The sequence below is a fragment of the Buceros rhinoceros genome, unplaced genomic scaffold (genome assembly GCF_000710305.1).
Source record: "Buceros rhinoceros silvestris isolate BGI_N320 unplaced genomic scaffold, ASM71030v1 scaffold6820, whole genome shotgun sequence".
Taxonomy (NCBI): Eukaryota; Metazoa; Chordata; class Aves; order Bucerotiformes; family Bucerotidae; genus Buceros; species Buceros rhinoceros.
The window spans coordinates 33654-53716 of NW_010388922.1; the positions used below are offsets into that span (position 1 = coordinate 33654).

A 20063-nucleotide genomic window follows, 5' to 3' on the forward strand; every position below is an offset into this window, starting at 1 on the left:
GCTGAACGAACAAAAAAATTAACGAAAGTATTTATGAGGTACTAACAACTTCATATTTTGTGTCTTATCACACAGGAACAAAGAAAACTCTAAAGGGGTTCCTGCTATCACTCACTACACAAATTAACCTAATGTGTGTTCAGGAAGCACAACCATTTGCTCTTAAGAGTGCAGAAAACAGCACGAGAAAAACAAACTGGAAGTGCGCTGTGGGATAACCATGCCGCTACTTCGCTTTCAGCTGTGAAGGCAGATGTGTTTTTAAGCTAACATTGGCTAAAATCTGACAGAAGATAAAATTCCCATGGAAAGCCCTAATTTCCCCATGAGACAGCCAGTGCAGTTCCATACTGATGGTGTGGGGATTTGGGATTGTTCATTTGTAATGATTTTTATCGAGATACAACCAAACTGAGTTAGCAAAGCCAAGTCTTCGAATTGTGTACCCTGAATTCATTCTCTGCAAAATAGAGAAGTCGACATTCTCTCTTCGCCTCCTTTCTAGCCCAAAGTTTATTTTATACTGCAAATTCTTCAGAATAAAGTTGATGTATTCCCTTATTGTACCACCTATACAAGAACCACCACAACCCAACCTCCAACGAACATCAAGCATGTCTTAATAGGCTCTCCTCGAGCTGCCTAATCTCAAACACACCACGTAAATGCCTTTGGCAACCCTGCCAGAAGCACAGCATCGTGACGCGCTGTGCTGCCACCGGCTTCTTCCAACACCGGAACAACAGGGGCAGTTCAAATAAACACAGGAACACCCTGCGCACACACAGAGCCATCCTCCAGTGAACAAGTGACTGGGGAGACTGGAAAGCAGCGCAGCTGCTCTGAACCAAACAGCATGTCTCATCTACTCGCTGGAATGAAGGTTTTGTTCTTTTGTTTTGTTGCTGGCTTTTCATCTTAATATTATTTTTTAAATAAATAAAGAGCATTTGAGCATTCAGTTGGTGTCGTCAGCATAAATGTTCACGCGGTGCAAATCCACACCCTGTTCTGTTTTCAGGGCAAACAGACAAAGATGCTGATGGGTTAGAAAGTGGACAAAAGAAACGCTGGCCCACTCATGTTATTTCTATGTCACTGTAACCCAAATAAAGCCTCACTGATTGCTACAAGGTGTTCATACACTTTTACACCCACAATCTCTGAAAAAAATAGGGTGATTCACCTTTTTTTGTGATCCCTCATTTAGTTGCTTATTACCTTCCAGTTCCACTTTAAATGGCACCAACAAACTGCTCTTTGGATGGATAGAGTTTATAAATTTTTTAAAAAATTTAAAAAACAATGCTTCTAACTTTCTGGATTAGACTAAGGTCCCATTGCATCAAGCACTGTATAAACCCATACTGAGAGCCAGCCAAACACACCGAGATAAGACTGATAAAAAGTAGAAGAAAGTACGTATAGATTTATCCCACTTTTTGCAGTGAAAGAATAGCATTCTTAAATACCCAGAAGACATCAGGAGCTGAGGAACAAGGTACTTATCAGCATTTTATCTGTAAGTAGATTTATCTGGAAGCAGAGAAGGAAAACTATTCGATCTTCTCCCCTTGTGAGATGGACAGTAAGTCACCTTATTTGTTCTCTCAATCATATCCCCAAGAAGTAAACATCCATAACCCCTCCACCAGCAGGGCTTGGGTGCGGCTGGCCCTGGGCTCTCCTGCAGTAACTGACTGTCCCAGCAGTCTGCAAGGGTGGTCCTGTCCAGGCTGAGCCCAGAGCGGTCCTACCCCAGGAGAAGAAAAACCCGACTCGCTGAGATGTTGTATGGCAACAACTGAACAGTGCCAGAGGCCTCAGCTTTGGCAGACTCCTGTTGTTGTAGGACACCAGCTCGACTGCACCAAACAAGGCTACCGAGCAGCGAGTCTGAAGCTGCTTCCCACGCTGCCACACTTCCCAGCCAGAACCACTGCCTCAGAACACAACCACCCCCTTGCTTTTTCGCCCATACTACACACAAAAGCCTAAGCACGGCGCTGTTCCCTGAAAGGAGGGCCAGGACACACGGACACATCCCCGCCTGACCCCTCGGCAGCCAGCTTCTACCAGGAAACACCTGCTGCAATCACAGGACAGCCGTAGGTGGTGACGGCAATGCCTGTGGCCTTAAACAAGCGGGAGCCCAGTGCTGATGACATCTCTGCGAGCAAGGCTGGCCCTTCTCAAAGGAAGAGGGAGCATCTGTGCATCTAACACGGAGGCAGCAGCGGGGGCGGGCACTGCTTGGTTGCTCATGGGGTTTTGCAAGGCCAGGTAGAGCGGCACAGGAAGAACAAAGAGTGATGACAGCACAGGGATGTTCTTCCCATCGCAGTCATAGATCCTGTCTAGCAACCATCACAACAACTCTTAACCCACCTACTGCTTTGCTCTGTCTTTCAATTAGAAATAAAGAAAATGAATAAAGAAAAGCAGCTTTCCGGATGCCTGCAGCAATGCAGCATAATTGGTTCCAAATCTTAAATGAAGCAACCTGCCTTTAAAAATAACTGCAAAGAAGCGCATTGCTGTTGCTTAGGAAACAGGCTCTCTTCCCACCTTCACTGTTGTTTTTTTTTTCTTTCTTTAAAACAATAAAATATTAATGAAACAAATTTAGTGAAAAGCACAGCAGGCACAGCTTTAATTATTAATAAATGCTGCAGCTGCCACGGAGGACAATTTCCACAGTGACTGTCCCTAAAGCCCCAAAATTTAATTATTCCATTGTGACATTTCTCATCACAAGGACTTGGCATAACATCAGTCCCCAGCTGACTGTAATATGCGTGTCGTGGTTATTTGCAAGGGGAGAGACACTGGAATTAGCTGCTGGACGGCCTCAAAATGTACGTTCCATGGCATGAGACTAATGCTTTGTGTCCAGGCACCCTCAGATCCGGGTTCTGGTTACAGCTCCAGCCTGTGTGACCTTCAAGTCCCATCATTATCCTCTACTTCACCCACAGACTGAGGGTTTGTACTGCCTCATCTCCAACTGTTCTCTCCAGCCTCCTTTATACAAGGGAATTGATCCAGACCAGCTAACTGGCTTTACATCCACATCTGACCTAATCTGAATTAGCTTTCTAACACCCAGTGGATTTTATCCAGTTAAACTATGAAACACGCAAGAAGGGCAGTACATCCTGCAGCACAGATGCCCTCCTATCCCTGCCCAGGGGACAGTACAGCTGTCACCTCTGCAGTGTATGATGCCAGGAGGACACCCCTCCCAGAGCCAAAACAGCTTCGCAGCACATGAGGTAAAGAGGTCAGCTGTGCAGAAGAGCCCAGGAGGGCTTTTTTTTTTTTATTGTGTCCAAAGGTGACACTGTTCGCATTGCACCCTGTCACCACCACCCACAACCATGCTCTCCTGCACCCGGAGCCAAGCTCGGTCAAAAAGGAAACCTTAACTCAACCTGAACAAACTTGCAGAGAATCACCTCAAGCTGCAGAATCTTCTAAATGACATGAGAGATCCTTGTCAGTGGTGCTCAAATGGCTTTCGGAGGAAAAATAGAAGGTATTTGAGGACTCTCCTTAGCTCCACTTACCTTTTCTCTTTTTGTTTCTCTTCTATGTCAACCACAAAAACTAGATTTCTATTTTCTAACCATCAGATTGAAAGAGTAAAACCACACTTTTTACGGTGAAACAATCCAGCATTTACAGACTCTTCTTCCCCAAAACCTCCACGTCTCCTCAGGAAAGTCTCTCCTTTTCTATGCTGGAAAGCCTCCACAAACCCTCCCTTTGCAGTTTGGCTGCTTACCGCTTCTGGCACTCTGGTAATCTGCCAGGGCACGAGCATCGCTTCTCAGACTGACACCAGTTCTCACAACAGGCTCCCAGCACTCACCTTGTAGGCTTGTGGGAACAGGTGAAAACAAACTGAACTAACTCATTTACCCTGAATGCACCATACCCCTTCCTGCTGTTCTGCTGGACAGCGTCAGAAACGACAAGACACTTCAAGCGAACACACAAACGGGTGTGGGGTGCCCGGACGCCCCTCTTCCCCGCTCCACGGTGCGCTAGCACCCACTTTCCACCCGCTGAAATCCCAGATTGTCTACTACCAGCACGCTCAGCGGCACGAGCATAAACCACAACCAGCACGTGATGGAGATGACATCGAGAACACACAGCAGAGCTGGGGCTGGGAAAAAATAATCTTGATAGAGAACTACTTTGAGGGAAGAGAGCTAGAGGGTTGGGTAAATCGGGTCTCTGCAAACCCACTTTTCCTTATTTTTGAGAAACCAAAAATAGGTAACCCCCCTGGAACTGCAAACTGCAGAATGCAGAGCTCAGATTGCTGCCTAAAAAGATAGCACACAAAACATTTTAGGGGATACAGTCAGAGGATTGGAAAATGAAGTTATCCTCCTATTTTAAAGAAAATTAATAACTTTTCCCTTTTGGGAATCTGACACTCAAAAAAACATAAAAAGAGACTTAGCTGTTTCTGGAGGAAGTGGTAACACTGGCAAGCCCTCGACAGGTAGCTTTGCATATAGACAGCTAGTTCTGTGTACAGACAGGTAGTTTGTACACACGTACACCTGCTTTTATGTCTATGTGTGTCTGTGCATGGCTAAAGACCTGCTGCAAGCTCTCTGAGCACAGCACGACGAGATCCCAAACCTGCCTCCTGTCACCACCACCAATACATACACACAAAAACTGACTACAGAAAAATGCAGATATTCATTACGTGTAGACTGGGAGAGCAGCACTGTACTTGGAATAAATCAGCACAGCTCAGGTAATTCCCTTGTATAGTTCAGCTGACAGCAGCCATCTAAAAATTCATTAACTGCAGTGAGCGTTGAGGAACATCCCCTGCAGTACCCACCACTGAATTTAATTAAGTGCAGATATGTTATTGATTCACGGTCCAAATAATCAGAGTCCCCAACAAGCTTCGCAAAATTTCACTTTTTTTAATGACTTCAACAAGGCTCCTTCTTGTAGGGTCAGGTGAACAAGTCCAGTCTTCCCCTTTTTTGCCTTTATGAAAATCTTGATGGGACTTCAATGGAGTGTGAAATAAGAGAGCTCTAGGGATGGGGCTGGAAGGGTGGTAAGCAGAGAGAAGGCGGCCTGTGAAAGCATTATTTATGGGGTTTATTTAGCAGATGAGATTTTCCTTAGACAGGAAGAAATACCACAGCTAAATACCTTGTTTTCATGGAAACTGTGCACAGGGAATTGAATTCATGAGGCTGAAGAAAATAAGAACAAGCAAAAAGAGGAGAATGATGAAGCAGCAATGAGATGCTCACGATCTCCAGCTGCTGTTGCTTTGCCTAGCTCATCCCAGAGCTGCCCACTTTGAAACCAAGTTTCTTGCCGAGCTACAGCATGCTGTCATTGAGAAGCGCATACCAAGTAGGTGAGACACCCAGCTGTACCCGCGCCCTCGCTCAGGAGCAAAGGACTGCAGAGGAGATATCGGAGCCTGTGCCTTTGTCCAAAGGGTACTGCCTCATGCATTTCATGGGAGAGGGGAAAAAAAACAAGTATCAAGCATATGTTTAAGTTTTAACCCCCATTTGACATTCTGTCTTCAAATGCCAAGGATCATAGACTCCCCAGATACAGCCACACTGCAAGTAAGGGACTTCACGTGACAAACCCAAGTACGCTCGTGGGACACCAGGCAGGGATAAGGGGGAGGGAGCTGTGCTACAGCCAAGCTCTCACTGCCACCAGCCCCCAACCCGAGCCTGCAACACCCACTGCAGCTGAGATGGAAGGACACCCTCACCTATCAGAACAAAAAGCACTAAAAAAGGTGGTTCATTTTGAAATAATATCTTCCTCAGACCCTAGTGCTGTGATTTAAATACCACAGTATGGCGTGAGAATGATAGAAAGATACCTGCGACCATTTATTAATTTTCAGGGCTGCAATCACTGTCAGGGTTAAGCACATAAACCTCCACGATGAAAGAGTTCACATCAGAGACAGAGGAGGTACCCTTAGTACCGAGAAACAAACTGCTTTGTAGAATAGAAGAGTAGGAAGCAAGAGTATAAGTCAAGTCCAATTAAGTAGTTTCTTTAGAATCACAACCTCAAGCTAATGCCTCAGTAGTTAAATACAACTCAAGCTTTACGACTGGGCATCCCTTAATGGCCCCACACATCCACGTTATCTGTGCCGATGTGTTTCTTCCAGTGCTGATGTATGACTTCAGTACTTTCTTTTACCCATTTCTCATCTCACCTCAAGTCTGTGGACATCTGAAGCTTCAACACGCATCTGGTTTATTTATTACACACTCTTATTTGCAGCAGCCCTACCATGGCTGTGTAAGATCACCACCAGCACTGCTAAGCGGCGGGTGTCTCTGGGAGCGAAAAGGCAACGGGCTTCTGCTGCAGCTCTAATCCTGACCAGTCAGCTGGGAAGTCAAGATACCCAAAGGTACATCAACCAGGAGGGCAAACTGTTTGCGTATTTTATTTCATTTTCACTTCAAGCTGCAAAATAAAGACCTTTAAAGTATCTTATTAGTGTTATTTACAGCTCTTGGAATCCATTCAAAGGAAAATACCAAGGTGATAGGTGCTAGAAGACCACCAAGTACTTTTATTTTACGACAGCACAGAGACGCTGCCTGTGACCAGGACTGCACAGAACTAGGTCCCATCCAGCTGTTTAAGGGGTAACAAGTCTCTGCCTTCAAGAGTCCGTCAGTAAAATTGCACCTGATGACTAAAAAAAAAAATTTCGTTTCACTCCTGGAGGTTTAGAGAAATGTTGAAAACACACTATAAAATAATTTAATTTGGTTTGAATCCATATCAGACAAACGCTTCCTGCAGGAAGCAAGACAAAACCAGCAGTTATTGGGACCTGAACAAACATAACCGTGTGGTTTAAATTCACCTGGACTCAAGCTACTTGTGTTTTGCTCTGCCACACAAACGGGACACAGACATAATATTTTCAATAAATCACTGGGAGAAAAAAAAGTCTAAATGAACAATTCTCAGTTCCAAAGTTAGCTCTGGCTGGGAAACATCAGGGCTGGAAGCTGGTGATTGCTCCTCTTTCAAGCTTTGACCATTATGCTTCAAGGATCGCAATAACCTCCAGAAAATGGAAGTGTTTCCATTAAACGCTATTAAGGATAAATTAAAATTACTGATGTTTCTCCAAATAATGGAATATGGTTCAATTTGACAGCCCAGGTCTAAAGCAAAATGTTTAGTAGAGTGCTCTAAAAAGCATGAGAATATATTTCACTTCCCAAACTAAAACCACGTGCAGTTCAAAAGCTGTTTGATTTCACATCGGCGCTGACATTCACTCTTTTTTCTCCTCTCCTCTACAGCACACCACTCATTACTTTAACGCAGTCATCATCAGCGCACAATCAAAAACCTTTTAAATTTGTGTGAAAAAAATATTTGCCTCCTCCCAATTATGATCATCTCCGACACTCTCTTTGAGCTAACGTGTTTATGAGGCGAGCTAGAATCTCTGTAAGCTATTTTACAAGCATTACTAATCACTGAACCCGTTCCATTTGTCTTCCAGATAGGATTAGTAATACAAGGAGGCTCTCATTGTGTTTAAGGGACCTATGTTTCCATGGCAGATTAACCACATTCTTTAAAATATCAATGCCACTGGTAGAAAATAAAAAAAAATTAAAATAGTGGATTGCCTGGTTAGACTCTGGTTATTTCCATCCATTTCTACCTAAGTTACAGTTCTGCGAGCTAAGGAAAAAAGAGAGGGAACCGAATTTTTTTTTTTTTTTTTTGGTGAAATCTAGTAGCATTGTGCTATTTAGAAGCCTCAAGGGAATCACATAAACCCAAAGCATAAGGCAACTCCTCCTAACGGGGCTGATTTCCGGAGGAACTGGGAAGCTGTAACTCCAATGGAAACTGATGGGAACAGCTTGTGGAGTGGACACAGCAAGGACCAGAGTAGCTTCAGATCGACCTCCTGTTCCTTTCAGCTGTGAGCACTTTGTGGCCGTACTTCAAATAGGAGGCAGAGAAAGGGCTTCTATCAGGAACTCATTTCTCACCTTAAAAATAAACAAAGAAGTTTCCCACATTGCTGCCTTCCACGATTTTACTGCAAGTCTGTGGCTATTCGATATTCTTCTGAAAGCTCTGAAGCATGCCACCGGATAAGAAATGTATTTCAGAAATACATTTCTATTCCACAGTTGATTCTATTTTCCTGTCATGAACTTTAATCCAGCCTTGTAATTTAGGACCATGAAGGAAAAGATTTCTGAGTCATGATTTTTCATTGCTTGGGGCTGCAATTGTGACGTTTGGTGACTCTGATAATTGCTTGGATTTCAGGTCCCGAGCGAGAAAAAACAGAACACTCACTCCAGCATCATGCAGTCATTGGTTCCTAATTAGATCTTCTCTTTCAAACACAATTAACTTTGTGCAAAATGGCATAACAAGTCATCATAAGACCAATGAAGAGAACAGTTCCATCACCAACCACATTTTTGTGGTTAACCCTTCTGTACACCAGCAGCTTAGATTCCTGTAACACACGTGTCTGAGTTGCAGGAGTACCTGGTAGTGCTGGTGAGGAATCTGTTTCTCAGCATTTGCCAGTCTTTTCACTGTGAATGGATAACGATACGGAGCTGCTCAGTGAACACTTCCCTCTGCTTGTTTCCGAGAAGGAGGCATCTCACACTAATGATTAACCAAGCCAAGGCGCACGCACGGCACTGTCCGGCTGCCACGTGTACCTCCTCCACCACCATGTCCAGCAGCTACCAAAGGTTTTGCAAGCAGCTGCTTCCAGAGAAGCCTGGACGGGTGGTTGGGCAAGCTGGCACTGGGTTCCTGTCAGGCAAGTGTCTTTCCCTTTGGAGGGCAGCTGAAAGGCCTGAGGCCATCTCTCCAGGGTATTACTCACACTGAGAGAGAACACTGCTTCAGGGGCTGCTCACTAACATGGACTCATCAGGTCACGGCTCCCCCTGCGCAGCGATCACATCCTCCTCTTGTAGAACGGGCCACACACAACTAAACACAGTCACAGATCATGCACAAACACCTTCATTTAATATTCAGATCCAGCCCCGCAGTCAAACCACATTAACTTTCCTCGGGCGTTACCGGACAGATTGTGACACGGGTTTTGTTTTTCTTTTTTTAGATCTGTGATATTTAAACACAGCATTACCGAGAAAAGCCAGTAATTTTAATCAGTTAATAAGAGAATGCATAATGGAAATGGAGGTTAACGCAGCTCGCTCCAGGGGACAGCCCTGTCTCCCAGGCTGAGCAAGCCCCGCTCCCCAGCCTTCTCTTGCAGGAGAGACTCCCTGTTCCTCTTCTCTGCACATCCAATCCGGAACGGACCCGCTCATGGAACTGCGGGTTCTGCAGTGAGGATCCTCCACAAATCTATCAAGACAAAACAGTAACTTAACATTCAGAAATAGCAAATTTTCTGCTTTCCCCTTTCTGCAAAAGGGGAAAAACATTTCTGTCTAGACAAAATGCAGCTTTAGAATGGATTCGAAAGGCAAAGTAATTAAATGATCCCGAGTTAAGGGAAAAGAAATATTTTCAAATGCGTCTGAAGGACTGTAACCAAGACTGGAGGTAAATCCAATGAAGAGTAAAAGCTGGGAAGGGCTGCTCTGTCTGGCGAGAACGTGACCAGCCATGGAACCTTCAGGCAAGCTGGTGAAAGGAAGGATGCAGGAGGAGAGTGGCAGTGCCTGGCCGGCAGAGATGGACTTGGCTGAACCAGCAAGGCATGGTCCCTACGTCAGGCAATGTCAGCTACCGTTACTAAGGAAACGGCACCAGATAACTCGGGCTGAAAACATCCACATCCAGTTTCTAACAGAAACGCCTGTCCATTAAAGATGTTACAAATATCCCCCGAGCTTGTGTCATTTCATTACACCACTTGGACTGACAACACACTAGTGGTGAAATTCACTCAACAGCAACCTGCAGCCCAAAGGAATCTGGAATTTTTGTCCCAGCATGGCACACACTAGCCACACTGCACAGAGTCCAGAGACTCTGTGCTACAGCTCTGAATCACAGAGCTAGATCTTCTAGAAACAGCTAGGATGAAAGAGCAGCTGGAATGTAACGAGGTTATAAACTGGGTCGAGAACAAATACAAAACCACCCGCATTCACTACTGCCCTCCAAGGATGGAAGCGTCTGCACTGTTTTCCTTCTCTTCGGTCATGCTGGTGAAGAATACAGACTAAGCAGAGTCTTGTGGTTACAACACAGGACCATGGAGACACGTGTCAAGGGCTGGCCAGGCTGTGGGGAAACCCGTTCAGGCTCCACGTCCTGCAGTCATCTGACACGGAAAACTGCCTTCTACCTTAACAGACGGCGCACCCAAGCTCTGTTCAGAGATGCTGTGGTCCAGCATGGGGCTGAACAGTGAACACTGAGTCTGTCATCTCAGCCTTGGAGTTCCTTGTCCTTACAAACTCCGTGTACTGAAACGAAGGCACCTAGCAGTGTGGGGAAAGTGGTACACACTACTTAACGGGCACCTTCAGCTGGCTGGGACCTAAGAGAGCGAGGACATTTTCAGTTACTGATGCAGTCAGGCCCTGAAAATCAGCTACCATGTATTTAAGAGACTCTTGCTAAACTCAGCCTTGCAGGAGAGTGAAATGATTCACAAGAATTCTATATTTGTAACAAAGATTCACTGAAAGTGACTCATGCCAACCTAATTTTAAATAGAAGGGAAAAACCTCTTGAAGAGGCAGATGAAACCGGAGTAGGGGAGGGAAGAACTGCACACACAGGAGAGCCCAGCCAGGAGCTGTTAGCCAAATCTGCTGGAAATGGTTTCTCCATTCAATTAGCTGAAGTGGTAGCAGAACATTCAGCTTCACCCACTTCTGGTTTAGAGTTCATTAAGCCCTACATTCTAAGTGGCTGCAGGTTGGAATACTTCCTTCGTATCGGCAGGACTGCTGGGCAGTAATAAGGCAGCTCATGGAGAGTTATTAGTTCTTCAAACCCTACAGAATTCAGACCACAAACCCAACTGGAATCACAGTGGGAGGAAGTGAGAAATATTAAGAAGATTTTACAGTATTCCTAATTTTGCCCAAGCAGATTCTAACAGAATTAGCAGCCACCCGACTACCCCTTACATCAACACTGCAGCACATCTCACAGAATATAATGTCAAAGGAGGAACGGACACTCAACACTGGGAGCTCTCTAGATCAAACAGGCAGCCTGCAGCAAGGGCTCTGGTTCAGGGGCCCTGTCCCTGCTCCTGTCTTGGGACCATTTTCCTCAGTTACTTTTTCTCCTCTGTACAGTCGGTAAAAGGGGAATATTTAACACAACCAAAATGGAGGGAACAGCTACAGTCTGTATTAACAGCAAATCGAACATTAGCTGGAAAGCACAGCCAGATCTTGCGTTCCTGCACTGAATACGTAGGGGTGAATAAATTCTCCTAAGCTGTAAGTAAAAGGCAAGTTGCAAACAGCAAGCAGGCTAGAGAGAGATCAGCCCTGCACACACACTAGCCACGCTCTGCAGAGCAAGGGGAATTTCAGTGCTGTGGCAGGGAAAGGTGACTGTGCTCCGACTCCGGCTTTCAGTAATACATGCCAATACTTTGTCTAAACAGTCCACTTATCTCCAAAGGCAAATCTCACTTCCACTCTTCTTAACCTCTCCCCTGTCATCAACGCATAACTGGGCATGCTTGGCTGCGAAGGCTCCATTCGGTGAAATCCAGAAGCGGTTAGGTGGTGGCTGTTCTCCAATCATTCCCAGCATCGCTCCCCAGTCTTCAGTTTGAAGCACGGAGAGGAAGCAGCCAAGAACTCACAGGCCAACACGCATATTTACAGTTGTACACAGCTTTAATTCTCAGCAGCATCTTGCTGTGATGTTTCTCCACACATCAAAGTCTGATGAATAGCGTTAAATTTTTATTAGCCCTAGTAAATTATGGGCTAGATTTCAGAACTGTTGAATAAGCATTTAACAGCTGCTTCTCAGGCACTGAATTAAGTGGCTAAGTCCCCAAAGGAGCTCTTGGCATGACCTTCTGAGAGCTGACCTCTGCTGAAAATCGAGCACTGGACCATCCTTTACCCACCCATGCAGGATCTGCTTCACTCCATCACCCCAACACACATACACACCAGTCTAAGTGTGCAGGGCCCAGCAAACCACCACCAGATTTTAGAATTTATTCAGACTTTAATCAACTCAGTGCTCTGAAACATCAGCTGCCCTTTGTATACATGATGTTATCACTAAAGAAATTTTATTTTCTTGCTGCTTCTTGGTAATGTAACTTCCAAATATAGCCATGAGGAATAATCACTAACGTAATGGCTCACTGATTATATTAAAAAATACAGAAGAATGTCCACAATGCCAAAGCCTAGACCTCAATCTCTCAAATGCACCGTTTATGTAATACAGCCTCCAGCGCACTGCAGAGAGCAGGGGAGTGTTGTGCAGATCTGAAAGCAGCCAGTTAGCCAGTGGCATGACGCTGGCTAGAAAAGCCAGAGAGAGACTGAGATTTCCACTGTTTCTTCTTTTAAAAATGACAACAGCTCTTTCAATGACCTTTTGGGGTGGATTCTGTCACCTGTACTCAAAATGAGACATCTTATTCTTCAAACACATTGAGACAACTTACAAAAAGTACTGGGAAAGCTGGGAGGTAGCTGCCAGATTTAACCCATGACTGTGAAAAAATACAGCCCGGAGATGAAGTTATCTTCAAACCTGCCAGCGCTTCCGAGTAAATCACCTTGGTTTGGACTGGAACTTATTTAGTCATTTTAGTAGGAGGTATTTTTTTTACTTGTAACATACCCACAGACACAGCAAACGTAAAGAAAAGGTCACAGGGGCCTGTATTCCATGATTTCTAGTATTTTAATCCCTGCATTTACCTCTGACAGCAGAGAAAATACATTTCTATAGGAAAAGCAAGATTATGTAGTGTTAGCTCTGTCGCGCATCATTTACCACATAAGGCGATGATGTGACTGCTGTCCTCATGTACAAATTTCCGGGTGACAGCTTCTTCCATGATCTGCTTTACCTAAAACAAAGAGAAAGAACAGATTATAAGATCCCAGCACAGCACTTGGGAGTTCCAGTTTCAGCCTTCGCTTGCCCTTTCCCCATCACCAAAAGACTAAGCACTCAAGCAAATTCCGCTCTGCAGGGAAGGAAGGACAGAAGCATTTAAGGACGGAAAGGAAGGACAAACCTGAGCAGCTTTTTATGGGAGAGACCTCTGGTAGAACAAGGACAGGTCTATTTGGGGTGTGCCCCTATAAAAGGCTGAATTATTTCAGAGTGACCTGAGGACCCTCTGGCGAACTTCTTCAGCAGGCGATCCAAAGGGCTGTGCAAAACTTTTGCTACGATTCATGCTTGGCCTTCCTACACATGGTTAGTTCTGCTCATGAAATAAGATTATGTATTTCCATGTCCTCTTTCCATTTATGGCATCCTGCTCTTTTTCAAGCGCAAAGAATCCCTGAGCTACACAGGCATAGATCCCAGGAGAGGTTTACAGCAACCTGTCGCCTGCCTGGGGACTTGACATGCCACAGTAACTACAAATTATGCTCTCAAAGCTCTGCTGCACCAGATGCTATACAAAAATAATACAGTACCTAGAGAAGACAGTGCCTTCGGTTTTAGCTTCTAGACACAATTCAACAATTACAGAAAATAAAATTACATTTATCACACTTCTTACTGATTTAAACAAAGTTCCTCTCCACTTTCAAGGCTGATGTGCCAAGCTCCAGAGGGAATGCACTGCACATTACTGACTTGCAAAAATGAAGGAAGGAAAGAGACAAATCTTACAATTAGGCTCTTGAAGAGAGGCTGCAGTAGCCTCCACTCATCCGCTAGCTCATTCCTCCCCCAATGGCTCCCTCAGCCTGATACCAGATGAAACCTATTTGCCTCAACCAACTCATTTGTCAGACACTCACTCCTTCCTGGCCACAGAGCACTTGCCTTCCCAGATGCAAATCCACAATCATTTTGGGCTTCTCTCATTTGAGAGCTATAATTACAGGGCTAGGACACTTTGTCTAAATGAATGCCACATCACCTCCACCCGCGCTTCTCGGAAGGGCTGGCAACCATGCGCTCAGCCCACTTTAGGCCAAATCTGGTACCCGAGAGAACCAGTCTACAGCTAGTGGGGTTACCACTTCTTGGCAGTGCTGACAGGGCCAAAGGTTTTGAGCCTTCCCGCTCAGCACTGAAACCAGAAGCTGCAGATGCTCCATCGACAGCTGGGCTCTGTGCTTGCACTGCTGTGATAGGCAGTAGCTGCCTATGAAGGTGCCTTCTGCAGTCTGGAGGGCTTCTTCCTCCAGTAAGGCCAATTTTGGATGCTGTCATCGAGCATGCCTTCCCCTGGTAATCATCTGAGGGCTCCATGCCCACTCCTACACCCCCAGCCCGGCTGGCGGCACTCTGCAGCTCCAGCACTTGCTGCACGAGCCTTTCAACACACAGCGTTCTCTTCACTCCAAACTTTGGATCGAGGCGATCCTACAGAATTCAGGCTTCTTAACAAACAGGAGCCCTCTGGGTTGCAAAAACAACAGTGGTGGGGAAGCAAATATGTAAGAGGCTTTGAAAGGATAACGTGTTTTACATCTGAGGACTTCAAAGCAAGCCTTTTGCCCTTTATAAAACCTGGTTTACTGTTCACATACAGAGGCTTGACAGTACAAACTCCTAACAAGGCTGTTCGTTTCTTGCCTGTGGCATTTCTGACGTGGCTATAAGAACTTTGGACCTTACAGTAAAGCAGTGGGAAGTGGAGGAGTAAGAGGATATCAAGAAAGAAGCAAAGGTGTGAGAAGGTCCCAAGGATGGGATCTCACACAGGAAGCATCTGGATTACCCTGTTGACCCATGTTTATTCTCACATTTTTATTTGCATCATTGCTGATTTAAAAGCTTGTTGTCTGTTCTTCTTGGCAGAAACCCAACAAAACTTGAGGTTCCAAACCTCAGCTAGCAGTTTGAAATCATCTAGGTAAGAGCACCAAGGCAGATCACTGTACAGCCAAGGGAAGGGGACAGGACAGCGGTGCAGCTCTGCCTGTTTAAATTCCAGCTCAGACACTGACCTGCATTTTCACAGGTGGGAGGCAGCACATTCCGGCACACACAGCTTGCAGTGCAAGCACAGAGACAGTGTTGTCCACTACCTCCAAGCCAGCTCGTCTCCATGCCTCAGCCAACCCATCCGTGAAAAGCAGACAGTGACCCAACCTTTGCAAGCCGCTCTGATTTCACTGGATGCAAATCCACTAAATGAAAGGCCTGGTTTACCAAAGGGAAAAAGTACCTCTCAGTGCCACTAGCATTAAGGTGGCTGGAAGAGGAAGCACGAGAGAGATGCACCACATGAATTCAGGCACCATTAAGTGCCTGCGGTCTGTGACTTCAGCCTCAGCTCCCCAGAGACCAGTAACTGGGATTCAATTCCTGACGGCAGCAAGGAAGAAAAGTTGTTTACTAGGAGCAAGAGCTCTGGAGCTCAAAGGCCAGTTCCCTGCTATTACCCAGGCATACCCCAAACATTCATCTTTATTAGCCAAGTACGTCACTCGAACGCTGGTCTGTAGTCCAGGAACAAAACCTGTAAGGTGTATAAAGAAAGTAATACCCTGTAAAGTGTATAAAAAAGTAGAAAAAGCTTCCAGGTGCAATAGTCAATTTTTATACAGCAGCACCATATGGTCAGCTATCAGCAGACTCTGAATCCAGGGCCTCCTGAGCTAAGCGGGCCAGAGCAAGCAAGCAACCAACCAGTTTCTGTCCCCAGCTGCCACCCAACACAGAACAACCTTAGTGAATGTTATTGGAAAACACTTCCAGGGCATAGACAGTAGCTGTGAAGATTCAAAAGCTGGAATGCAGTGTTCTTCCATCCCACATCACTCCTCACTGACACATCATTCAGGGATGCTCCAGGCAAGGAGTAAAATCAAATGTTTCTGATCAAATAGAACACAAGCTTCCCCCCCCCTCTTTTTTCCCCCCCCCCTCGCAATTTTGTGCAGCTCTCTGCAGAGAATTGTGCTGTTGTGCCTCCGTGTTCTGGAGAGGCACTTGTCAATGAAGCTTTCTGAGCATAAGCCTGCACAGCCACTCACTTGCAGGTACGAGGGAACCTGAGCAAACTGCAAATTCATCTCATTAAAAGAGGCATCAACAGCCAGCCCTCCGCCCCCCCTTCTCCCACCCACCTGCACAGGTGAAGAACTCCATTCAGCTGCTGAGCCATTCATCGCCTTGAGAACACCCCTCCTGCTCCCTGTGCCCCTGGGGAGGCTCATTACAGGACCGCTGGTCAGAACCAGGCAGCTCATTTACACCTGCCAGCGGCACGAGCATGCAGGAAGGCAGCAAGTGCACCGACTTCAGCGCGACTCAGCCTCTCCACAGAGGACAGGGGACCACAGAGAGCTTCTCCAGGCCTCAGCAACAGCCACAAAGACTCTGCTCTCCCTGGAAAAGAGAACAGGCTCCGCCCGCACCAAGTCTACCAAGCCCTGGAGAGAGCGAAGGGAAAGCTCTGCCTACCCAAGTAAGGATCTTGGCACGTGAGGAATGAAGGATATCCTGGTGGCAGCACGACCCAGGTAAAGCAAAGCAAGCTCCTCGAACAGACACTGATAAGCATTTGCAGGTGTTCTAAGGCATCACTGCTCTGGCTTTCTCCTACATCCTACAAAGGCCAAAACTTTCAGAAGCACCCAAACACACATCATGATATGTGTATTATTTAATAAGTTTCACCAAAGAAAAACACAAGAGAAATGCCTTCAATTATTAACTTTTCATTATAAGGAAGCTTTAAAAATGGAAGCAAATCCAATTTTCGCAGCAGCCTACTGGTATAAGTGATCAAGAAAACAAAGACAACTAAGATACAACATGCACTGACTACAGGGTACTTCATTCACAAGCACAGGGCTGGAAGAGACCCACCAGTCCTGCCCTTTCAATCCCTCTGCTGAGTTCCTGGGTCTACTCCAGTGAGCACAGGATGTGCCTTACGGCAATGACGCTGAACTATACAGTGACAGATTTCTGACCAGGACTGACCCAGCACCTCTCACCATAGGAACAACCTCTCAAACCATTCTTCCCCAACTGCTCTTTCCCCAGCCAGGCATCACGGTGGGACACTGGAGAAGCACAAGGCAGCATCAGAGGCAAAGAACACCGCTCATAACACACTGGAATAACCCTCAGAGGAGAAAATCTTACGCGCAGCTTCCGTGCCCTCTTCAGTTTGTGTAGTTACTGCTCACCTCGTCTACTGATGGCTCCTGCTGCACCGACTCTGCTATTCTTGATGAAACACTGGATGGTGTAAACACAACTGTTAAAGAAGCACTGTACTTCTGCCCAGCAGTGGTTGCACTTTACTGGTAAGACGAGCAATCGTGTTTCTGAAGCACTCTGAAATTTTGCAGGGTGAAACTAAGGCTCTTGTAATCCTATTTGTTTCACAGCTATAAAATGTGCGGTGTTTAAATCCAGAAATGGTGAAAAAATGCCATTTCAGTGGGTAAAAGGGAATGGCCAGAGAAAAGCCTGGTTTATGAGTCTGCTTGTCACAACAGATTTTCCTGCAGAGAGAGATAAATGCTTGAAACGTGAACTTAGAAGCAGCCTCAGCATGAATCCCAGTAGAGTTAAATTTTCAAAACGCATTACATGTTCTCCTTTCTATTAGAGCCAACAAAATACATTCTTCAGCAGCGGGAATTGAAAATCCATCTGAGAAAAAGCAAACACCACTAAATTTGTTCAAAGGAAAGTCTTTGCTGAAAGGTAGAGACAAAATAAAGTAAAAAACCCTTTGCACCAAGTGACTTTGGAGACAACTATTTTCTATTCTGCAAAGACAACTGGATTTTAATAGGGCTAGTGTAAACACCACTCAGACAGAACATGCTGTCTCTGAACTCCACTGGATACCGAGGTGATGCAAAAATATGGGAGGAACACCGTGGCTGTAAAGGAGAAGGGGAGGGAATGATCGCCTGGAGAATGGGCGCAGACTAGTCAAGTTTCCCAGACAAACACCACCACGACACACACGAAGGTGTAAGCGGCTGCTTGACTTTTCACAGACAATAAAAAATGAGCTTGAAATCCTGTCAGAAAAAGTTAATTACCATCATTAAGGGCATCATAATATGGTGGCTGGTGTACTAGCAGTTTGCATTCAATTCCTGGCTCCGCTGACCGGTTATTTGAAAGAAAAATAAAATCTCAGTGTCTCTGGCAGCCTCCTGATCGCACCTGTCTAAGCGTGAGCACAACAGACAGGGCCCCCTTCCACACACCCGCGCAGCGCACAGGCAAGGGGCGCTCCTACAACTGCCAAAAAGCCCTCACCGCTATTTTAGGATGGCAGGCTCTGGGCAGCCACCTAAAAGCCAAGCCACTATAAATCCTCCAAAAGAGCGCTGGTGAGGATTTGGAGAAGAAAAAAACAAATCAAAGACAAACCAAAAACGCAGCTCATGTAGTACAAATAACACTTTGAAGTATCATTCAAGCAATTTAAAAGTTAGAGCCCAATTAAAAACATTTAGAGATTTTAAAAACAAATTAGCCTCCCATTTTTAATTATATATACCATTTATTCTCCTCAGATCGAGCTGGCTTGGATCATGAAAATCCATTTCAATCTCTTACATTAGCACAAGATTGCAATGTTCAGAGCTGGAAAACATTTCTCAAATTTATTTATATATTTAAACATTAACCCAGGAGAGCGAGTGCGCACGCTTCTCAATCAAGCCCTACGCTATCTTGGCTCAAAGGTCCTAGTTTAAGCTAAAATTCCCAAACGAAGCAGCAGGTTGGTGGCTGCGTTAAGCGAGCGAGCAGCCCGCAGCCCCTGCTCGGAGCCCTGCAGCCAGCTGCTGGCTGGGCATTCCAGGACACGGCCCCACAATCTGGAGCGTTCCTTACGTGTCTACCCCTGCTCTACCACTTCCTGTCAACTACACCGACTCAAACAGCTCATGTTTTCTGGTTTCAACACTAACAAATATTAGGATGCCGGATTCAGGTTCAGGAGCCTTGGCCATAGCACCAACTTTTCACTTGAGCTGTAATGAATCCTGCTCTCTGGCTGCCTCTAATTTCCCCAGCTAGGAACTGGGGGAAGGGAAGGAGCCGGAGGATGGTTACCTTTTTAAAAATACTTTGTATTGCTTGATGGGAAGCATCACATCTCCACTTCGCTCCTGTGTAAGAACAGAAGCTACACACAGCTAGCTGTTACACAGTCAGCATCGCAAAAATGCAAAGTACGGTACTTGCGTGTAGGAGGGACAGGCAGCCTGTAGCACTGCTGGCAGTTCCACCTGCAGCATGGTCAGGAAGCTGCTCTAGGACCAAGACGTGCTTACACCTCCGAGCACCTCCTCCCAGAGCACCCCGGCAGGGACCCCGAGCAGTGTCTCGCTGGAGCGGTCTCAGCACGAACCTTGCTCTGCAGCGCGAGCCCTGTCCCACTGAGCTCGCCCTGCCGGGTAACAGCATCATTCTTTGCTAAGACTGAGGCACCACCAGTCCAAACGCAAGCGTGACCAAAAGCCACCATCCCCTGCGAGGCACAGGGCGTTTGGCAGTTTATCCACCAATGGATCTCAGATTGTCCCATCACGTAAATGTCACACAGCTGTTTGTAAGAACCACCACCCACACTAAGCCAGCCCTTCTCCCCTCGTCGCAGCACCCTTCCTGAAGTGCAGATGTTAGCACAGCAGGAGCAGACACTTCTGCCAGGGCTCCAGCGTCTGGGAGCCAGCTCAGGTCACCCACGGGTAACCCAGGGCCAGTTTTCCTATCGCTGATTTGCCCCCTTTTCCGCTCTAAAGCTCACGACTACAGAAAAGCAAGTAAAAAAGGAGCGATAAGGGGAACACAACCCCGGGGAAGCGCGCCGGCCGCTGGCTCCTCCTCAGCCCAAC

The 20063-nt window shown here is 46.0% G+C and overlaps 1 protein-coding gene across 1 annotated transcript in view; it reads right to left on the minus strand.

Annotated features, from left to right (window-relative positions):
- The window catches only part of SGSM2 (small G protein signaling modulator 2), a gene marked incomplete at its 5' end in the record, with an annotated part of 44775 nt that extends 31664 nt beyond the window's left edge, over positions 1-13111 (minus strand). The window contains one exon of the mRNA XM_010132027.1: positions 13036-13111. Within this exon, the coding sequence (XP_010130329.1) occupies positions 13036-13111 (76 nt within the window). The remainder of the gene's footprint in view (positions 1-13035) is intronic.
- Between the last annotated feature and the right edge of the window lie 6952 nt (positions 13112-20063).